This window comes from Brassica napus, chromosome A2 (genome assembly GCF_020379485.1).
Source record: "Brassica napus cultivar Da-Ae chromosome A2, Da-Ae, whole genome shotgun sequence".
NCBI lineage: Eukaryota > Viridiplantae > Streptophyta > Magnoliopsida > Brassicales > Brassicaceae > Brassica > Brassica napus.
The window spans coordinates 21,337,258-21,346,802 of NC_063435.1; the positions used below are offsets into that span (position 1 = coordinate 21,337,258).

The 9,545-nt window shown below is 32.9% G+C and overlaps 1 protein-coding gene across 1 annotated transcript; it reads left to right on the forward strand.

Annotated features, from left to right (window-relative positions):
- Positions 1-3,756: 3,756 nt before the first annotated feature.
- On the forward strand, positions 3,757-9,037 carry LOC125588623 (F-box/kelch-repeat protein At3g27150-like). The gene has a single exon (XM_048760163.1). The coding sequence runs from the start codon at positions 6,875-6,877 to the stop codon at positions 8,174-8,176; it is 1,302 nt and encodes a 433-aa protein (XP_048616120.1). The 5' UTR covers positions 3,757-6,874; the 3' UTR covers positions 8,177-9,037.
- Positions 9,038-9,545: the final 508 nt, after the last annotated feature.

Genomic DNA, 9,545 nt, shown 5'->3' on the forward strand with positions numbered 1-9,545 from the left:
CTGTCCTGATCCGTCATTGTTTGTCTATCACAGAGGATCAGATGTCATCTACCTTCTTCTATACGTTGATGACACGATTGTCACTGGAAACAATGAAGTATTGATACAGTCTTCTCAAGTGTTTGAATACTCAATTTCGTATGAAGGACATGGGTGAAGTTCATTATTTTCTCAGCATACAAATTCATCGTGTTCAAGATGGGTTGTTTATGAATCAAGAGAAATACGCTCAAGATCTTCTAATCACAGCTGGAATGGCAGATTGTGCTCCAATGCCTACTCCTTTACCCTTGAAGCTTCATAACGTCAGTGGTCAGGATGCACTCTTCTCTGATCCGTCTTACTTTCGCAGTCTAGCAGGTAAACTGCAGTATTTGACTATCACAAGGCCACATCTCCAGTTCTCTGTTAACTACATTTGTCAGAGGATGCATATGCCAAGTCGAGAAGATTTCTCTTTGTTGAAGTGCATCCTGCGGTATGTCAAAGGCACGTACAACATGGGCATAAGCATGACTGCAGGAACAGACTCCACCTTGCTCTGCTATAGTGACAGTGACTGGGCCGGATGTAAAGCCACAAGACGTTCCACTGGCGGTTTGTGTACACTTCTTGGTTCCAATGTCATCTCATGGTCGGCTAAGAGGCATGATACAGTCTCCAAGTCTTCAACCAAAGCAGAATATAGGACTATGTCGGAAGCAGCTTCTGAGATTGTCTGGTTACATAACCTACTTCAGGTGATGGGTCTTCAACAACAAAGAGCCACGTTGCTGTTGTGTGATAATCTCTCAGCCGTCTGCCTTACTGCAAATCCAATGTTTCAAAAGCGAACGAAACACTTTGATGTGGACTACCACTACGTTCAAGAGAGAGTTGCTTTGAAAGCTCTTGAAGTTAAACATATCCCAGCTACTCTTCAGCTCCCCAACATTTTCACCAATTCACTGTCTCAGGCTCTCTTCTTTAAATTGAGAGACAAACTTGGTGTCTCGGTTCCTTCTACCCCAAGTTTGAGGGGGTGTATAGAGAGTATTGGGCCAGAAACTGAGACGATAATAAGGTCCACGGTGAAGAACGATGTGAAGCCCAGCTCCAGCTCTTCTTCCTTCTCTGTTACGGCGTTGAATGCTCAAAGATCATATAAAGCGAGTGCAACGAGTATGACAAGGCCAGCTCACTACCCTGCAACGTCTAATAGATTTGAATGTTTTATTCACTCTCTAATCATGTGTTGACACTGCCTTACTAGGTTAAGGAGTGACTCTTGTATAATAGAGAATGACGTTGTATGACATCTTAAAGCTGAATAAAAAGACAAAAGTTTCCACCTTTGTATAAGGTTTCTCTTTAGATTCACATGGTATATATGGAATTTCATTTTTTGCTGATCTGTTCTTTTTAATGGCAGTTTCCCTTACCCTTCCTATAGCACAACTCTCTCCCTATATCTCTCTCCTCTCTTCTAATTCACTTGTCCTCTCTTTTACATAATTTTTGTCTCCATCGTTTGTATGTTCTCCAGTCAGTGTCCAATGACTTTTTAGTCTTGGCGTTGTGCCTTTTTATTTTTTTCCTTGTGTTTATTTGTTCTGGTAGATCCGGTTCTTCTTTTGTTAGATTTTCTGTCCTATCTTGTAGATCTATGATTATCTGAATATTTGCTGGTTTTATCCTCCCATGGCCGAGACTTGTATTAATCTTCATCATCGGATCCACTGAAGTTTTGCGATGAAAGCTTCTTGCTTTCTCCAGCTTCCCCTTTTAGACTCTTGGGTCAACTTCAGGATTCTCCGATGATTTTAAGTCATAGATGCATGAACAAGGTATGGTTGTGTTTGGTCTTTGTTGGCCTTGGTTCTGTAGAAGAGTGAGACTTGCACAAGGAAACTGTGTGTTTTACATCGACCTCAGAACTTTTTGGGAGAAGGAAGTAATGGTGTAAAGCTCTTCGTCTTTTTTTTTTGTCTTTTTCAAATTTCTGCTAATAAAATAATTAGTTCTACATAAAAAGTTTTATCCAACTAACAATCATAGTGTCTGGATAATTATTTAATTTAACCGACCATTAATAAAAAAATCCAACTAGCAATAATAATATATGAATAATTAAAATACACTACTTAATTTATTAGATATAAGAATAATCTACGAGTTTTAGTCTATGGTGATAATTGAATACAGATCAAAAAATCCAACTAACAATAATAATGTCCGGATAATTATTTAAGTTAGCCGACCACTTACTTAAATAATCAACGACCATTAAAAATAACTGAAAATTTGTTATACATTACCTACATACTTACATTTAAATTAGGCGACCACTAACTCAAATTGAGTGTTCTGAGACAGAGAACTTCGATGTGACTCGCCGGAGATGAAATTTTGGTTTGTGAAGAAACAAAAGTTTTTAACCGGTAAAACACCTATAATTCTTGTGAGAGACCAAGTGAAGTTGTGGACCACCACATTGATCATACCTCTACTTCATCTTTTTGATGCAAAACACCATTGTTTATATAGTTGATTTATGTAAAAATTAAAATTATGTCAAACCCCTAAATAGAGAAAACAATTCATGTGAAGCGATGTATTGATCGTTGCAGAAATGGTATACATGGTATATCGATTGCATTGTGTGTATATTTGTATATGTAATGATCAAATCTCCAAAACAAATCGTCAACTAATGCTGTCGTATTGATCAGTATTTGCTGACTATTTTTAGACATGTGTATGCTACACAAATACTTACGTTGTTTGTATATATAAGTCATAATTGCATGCATGTCATCATTACAAAACTATTACACTTCTTCAGTAAATAACTAAGGAATAAGGGCACGCTGGTCATTTTGCAAGCTCTTGACATGGACCAACCGTTGGAACAACGTTTCTTCCATCTTTGCAAATTACTAACTTAGTTGATATTTACTACTCAAATTGTTCTTTTATATATACATAAATAAAGCATATTATCATTTATTAATCTTCAAAATGAATTGTATCTCTAATTTTTATTTTTATTTCAAAAATTTGGTGTTGTTTTATCGAATTACATATAAAAACTCATTTGTATACTTCCATATATATTCAACATACATAAAATGTGTTAAATAATTTCATAAAATAGATGAAATTCAAATATATAAAGTTTTAATTAATATAAAATATTATTAAATAAAATATTCTTTCCTTCTTTTAAATAAAAACTATTTGTAAAAATGGAAATTTTCTTTTAATTAATTATTCTATAAATTAATAAATTATTATAGTCTCAATATTATCAATTTATAGAGTTTTTACTGTATATGGGTAGATTGATGTAGATGAGGACAATCAAATACGTATATCTGATCTAAATTGTAACATATGCAGGTAAATTGAATTGCTTTTAAGGTCCGAAAATACTACTATAGTACTATCAAATAAAAATCGATCAAACCAGTGCTACAACTAGGGGTGTCAAAATGGCTAACCCAAACAAACCAAATCCAAATGGTTTTAAGCCTATATGGGTTATGGTTTTAACCAATCCATTTGACAAATGGATTGGGTCAATCCATAACTCATTTAAGTTAATGATTTAATGGTTTTAATGGTTAACCCATGAGCAATAATTTTATAGCTTAAATGGTTACTAAGTAAAAATATTACTTTGGAGCTGAAAACAAAAAGAATACTTAGACTTTTGATAAATACAATTATATGGTTTTGGTGTTAAAAACAATTTTATTATTTTTTCAGATAAGATAATTTTGTGATTTTAGTGCGAAAACTACTTTTAACATTTTTGCGGGAAAACAAGATTTTCTGTTTTAGTGGAAATCCAATTATATGGTTCTGGAAAGAAAACACAGTATTACGGTTTTGGCCGGAAAATACAATATCGCGGTTTTGGTGGAAAAACATGATTTTGCGGTTTTGGCGAGAAAGTTCAATTTTGCAGTTTTGGTGGGAAAAGTAAGTTTTATGGTTTTGCCAAGAAAACATAGTATTACGGTTTTGGCCGAAAAATACAATATTGCAGTTTTGACGGGAAAAACAATTTTTCAAATTTGCCAGGAAATTTTAATTTTGCGGTTTTGGCGGGAAAACTTAATTTTGCGGTTTTGGCGAGAAAACTCAATTTTGTGGTTTTGGCGGGAAAACTCAATTTACGATTTTGGCAGTACATTCAATTTTACGGTTTTCATGAGAAAACACGATTTTGCAGTTTTTGCGGAAAAACTACGGTTTTGGCGGAAAAACTCGATTTTATGGTTTTTGTAGTAGTTTCAATTTTACGGTTTTCACGAGAAACCACGATTTTGCAGTTTTGGCGAGAAAACTCAATTTTTTGATTATGGTAGAAAAACTCAATCTTGCGGTTTTGGCGGGAAACTCGATTTTATGGTTTTGGCGGGATAATCAATTATACGGTTTTGGTGGGAAAACTCGATTTCACGATTTTGGCGGGAAAACACGACTTTGCCGTTTTGGTGGGAAATTTTGATTTTACGGCTTTGGCGGGAAATTATGTCATATGTTCAGTTAAAATTGCTATCTGGTTTCAGTTTATTTTCCGAAATTTTAGGTTTGTAAAAGTTATAACACATTAAAATAGTATCTTAATTTATTTATTTTAGTTCGGATAACTAGAGTTTTTAAGGTCATTTGGCTTTTAACCATAAACTATGGTTGTATCTATTTTATTTTAAAAATCTCTATTTTATTTTATATGGTTACATAATGGATTTTCTATAAGATTTTACTAAAACAAAGAATAAACTAATTTAGTTTTGGTAATTTTAATATATTATTTTATCGTATTTTCTGTGAACCTAATATTTATTATTTTCACAGAGGTGCAGAAAATAATGGAATTGTAAATAGTTAGTAATAAAAGAGCAACATTTATGTGGAAGCACCCTAGCCTATTGGTTAAGGTTTAAAGGCTTCTACACCCAGGTCTGGGGTTTTGAATCCCAGACTATGCAATTTTTTTGCAGATTATAGGATGTGAAGCTTTCAGAGGCTCCAGAGTACTGTAAGCAGAGCCGTTCGCTGTGGTCGCCTGTTGCGGTGAAAGCTTGTCTATTGAGGATGTCGTACATGCAGAACCGTCTGTGGTTTCAAGTGTTTCGGGGAGAGCTTTATCGTGGAATCATTATTCGTCAAGCTGTTCATCAATATCACATATGTTGCAGGTAGTTGATCATCATATGTAATAGATTTAGAGATTATATGATGATGTAATGTGTTACCCAATGTTAAAAAAAAAGAGCAACATTTATAAATATGTGCTTATTTATCTACAAATAATAATAAGGATAAGGTTGTTATTTCTTAATATTATTACATGTCAGTTCGATATTAGCGGCTTGATATCTGTAACTATTTATTAGATCATCCCAATTTCAAAACTCCTTATCGTTTATCCAAGATCAATGATTTGAGTTCGTAATATTTTATTTCCTTGAAGCCGATTTAAAAAACTCTCTGAAGATATAGGAGCATCAAATTTTCTTCTGAGAAGTGAACATTGTAAGGTACTTAAAAGGTATCGGAGAAACAATAAATATATGTTGCATTGTAACATAAATTCATTTCTTTATATTCTCAGAGTAACCAAATATAGTTTGGTTCGAATCAGGTTAATCATAGGGTATTAAATTAATACTCGACTTTTGATTTATAAATTTAATGTGTTATATACACAAATAGACTTTGATCAAAGAAAATATACAAAATGGACTTCCATTATAGATGGAAAGTAATCTTTTATTTTAAAATGGAACTATTGTATTTCGCAAATATCAACTTTGTTATTTATTGTTCTTTAATAATGCATACATTTAAAAAAAAAATTGCAATGAAATAAAATAATTAATTTAATGGAAAGCCAAAAAGTATTCAAAAAATTTCTTTGAAAACCTAATAAATATTCTCAAACAATTAACAAAAAGTTAGTCAAAACTGCAAAAAATCACTAATTAGTAGTCTTATCGTGTATGGTAAAGATTTAAATAAACTCATAAAAGTTTAGTCAAAATTTCCAGATAATTTATTACTTGTATTTATGGTAGAAGGTTGAATAAGGATATTGTATTAATATGGTAAGAAAATTAAACAAAACATTATAATATGGTAGAGCTAAAATTCAAAACGCATATGCTATATATATCTGAGTAACTTAGTCAAGATTTTTTATGCATCTTTTCAACTAACTAAATATAACTGGGATTCAAGAGAGCATTCAATAAAGAATTTCTATCAGTTCTTAAGGTACACATGCAAATTTTATGATAAATCTAATCACTAGTGATATTATTACATATCAGATTTTTATATTGCATCACTATCACAAAATATATTAATCTTTGTCATAATATGCTTAGTTTTAAAATTATATTGATTTACTTATAAGAAATAATACATATTCCCAATTTGATATTTTGAAAGTTCTTTAAATAGAAAAATTATAATCTTAAAAGGCCTGTAATTATATGTTTTAGAACAGTGCTTGTCCATTTCCGTCGTGTTGCATAAATTTAAATTACATTTTTCTAGTGGCTCACATTATTGTATAGACTAAGGAAATATTTTTCTTAATCTCTTGAAATATTAAATTTTCAAAACAATAAATTATATAGAAGCATTAATTAATTATTTGCTTGCAATTTTTGAGTTTATATTACTTAATGCAATTTTTGAATCTCTTTGATTTCCCAGTTCATATAACAGAATCTCATTATTGTTTCTTTAAATAAAATTTGGAAGTTCAAATACTTAAAATTGTTTGTAATTATATGTAGTAAAAAAAATTATGTTAGATTCTTGGAATTGAATGTTGTTATTCATAGTATTATTTTGAAATTTACAGGAATTGATGTCAAAAGAGATGGCTAAAATAAATCGAGATGTGCTAATGCTAAGAGAAGATCAGGCTCCTAAAGTTGGAGCAAGCTTGAGCCAATCTGAACCAAGGAAGATTTCAATGGTTGGCATTAAACCTCACATACCTGACTTGAATGTGCAACCTATTTCTGATTCCGACGAGGAAGAAAAAGGAGAAATTGCAAAAGAATTTCAGAATCTTGCAGGTTTAAAAACTCATAATGCTTGTTACGTTGATCATAAGCTTTTGTACGAGCTTGAGGTCGAGATCATTGCTCGTCTACCATGCTTTGAGTACTGGAAACTGCAGTTTCTTAACAAGAAATTCTTGCAGTTATTAAAGAGCTGTGAAATTTTCAGGGTGAGACAAGAAAAGGGACTTGTGAAACCCTATGTGATTTTGCATTCAGGGGCTCTATCTAATTGGGAAATGTTTGATAAGGATTTTAAAACCTTTCGGAGACTTCCTAAAGTTCCTTCTTCTGACTATTGCTTTTTCCACAGCGATAAGGAAACTGTTAGTGTGGGTACTCAACTAATTGTCATAGGGAGAGAAATAGATGGAATTGTGGTGTTTCGCTATGAGCTGGAGAATCATAAGTGGTTCAAAGTTCCTTCAATGATCACACCGAGGGCCATGTACGGTTCTGCAAGCCATGGTAAAACCGCATTTTTTGCAGGAGGCATTAAAATGGATGAAAATGGGAACCCTGTTGTTGTGCAAACTGTAGAAAAGTATAATGCTGATACAAAAAGGTGGACTATGATTAATGGAATGCATAAAGCAAGGAAGTTCAGCTCAGGATGTTTCTTGCGTGGAAAATTTTACGTCCTTGGTGGCCGAGATGATAATGATAAACACCTCACTTGTGGAGAAAGTTATGATGAGACGACCAATTCTTGGGAGTTGATACCTGACATGCTAAAAGACATGACAGTCATTGCGCATTCCCAATCTCCGCCCCTTATTGCTGTGGTTGATGACAATCTATACATGTTAGAAACATCTTTGAACGAGCTTCGGGTATATGATATAAACACTAATATTTGGAAGAAACTTGGTGTTGTTCCTGTGAGCGCAAACGCTGCCTTCGGTTGGGGGATTGCGTTTAAATCGATGGGAGACAGACTTCTGGTGATTGGAACTTCTCACTCTTGGCATAGGAAGACAGTAGTTCACTCATGCCGTCCTTCTCCAGACGTGGAAGAGCAGCACTGGGAAGAAATAAAATATTGGTGTGTTGGTGCTGAGCTCCCACAGTTTATTCATAACTGTTGTGTTATGTTTGCTTAAAATTTTTTCCAAGGAAAACTTGGAAACTTATTTGTTTTTGCCTTTGTACTTAAAGTTGTTGCATTTGGTTTTAAGTTGTTTGGTTTGTGTTTTTCCAATTTTTTGTTTTTCATTTGGGATAAAAATATTGTTGTTTTTTGTTTGTTTCAAGTGCTTATGTTTGTGAAAAAATACTAATGTTGTCTATGTAATGGTTATTTATTTATTTTGGTTTTGTTTTTTCCCTCTTCAGCCATAAATATCAGTAACAAAATGAGTAAACCAACCCAAACCAAACCATATCCAAATGGTTTTAAGCTTATATGGGTTATGGTTTTAACCAATCCATTTGTCAAATGGATTGGATCAATCCATAACTCATTTAAGTTAATGAATTAATGGTTTTAATGGTTAACCCATGAACACTAATTATATAGCTTAAATGGTTACTAAGTAAAAATATTACTTTGGGGCTGAAAACAAAGAGAATACTTAGACTTTTGATAAATACAATTTATGGTTTTGGTGTTAAAAACCATTTTTTATTTTAGCAGAGAAGAAAATTTTATGATTTTAGTGAGAAAACTACTTTTAACGTTTTTGCGGGAAAACAAGATTTTCTGTTTTAGCGGAAATACAATTTTATGGTTTTGGCGAGAAAACACAGTATTACGGTTTTAACAAGAAAATACAATATTGCGGTTTTGGTGAGAAAACATGATTTTGTGATTTTGGCGAGAAAATTTAATTATGTAGTTTTGGTGGGTAAACTCAATTTTACGGTTTTAGCAAGAAAACATAGTATTACGGTTTTGGCCGGAAAAATACAATATTGTAGTTTGGCGGGAAAACATGATTTTGCGGTTTTGGCGGAAAAAAACGATTTTGCGATTTTGGCAGGAAAATTCAATTTTGCGGTTTTGGCGGGAAAACTCAATTTTATGGTTTTGGCGGGAAAACTCAATTTTATGATTTTGGCAGTAAATTCAATTTTACGGTTTTCACGAGAAAACACGATTTTGTAGTTTTCGCGAAAAAACTCAATTTTACGATTTTGGCGGGAAAACTCAATTTTGCGGTTTTGGCGGGAAACTCGATTTTATGGTTTTGGCGGAAAACTCAATATTACGATTTTGGCAAAAAAACTTGAGTTCACGGTTTTGGCAGTAATTTCAATTTTACAGGTTACACGAGAAAACACGATTTTGCAGTTTTGGCGAGAAAACTCAATTTTCAATTTTGGCAGAAAAACTCAATCTTGCGGTTTTGGCGGGAAATTCGATTTTTATGGTTTTAGCGGAGAATTCAATTTTACGGTTTTGGCGGGAAAACACGACTTTGTCGTTTTGGCGGAAAATTTTATTTTACGGCTTTGGCGGGAAAACATAAC

Excerpts from the sequence above, each read along its gene's own strand:
- LOC125588623 (XM_048760163.1), top strand. The coding sequence starts at position 6,875 with ATGTCAAAAGAGATGGCTAAAATAAATCGAGATGTGCTAATGCTAAGA.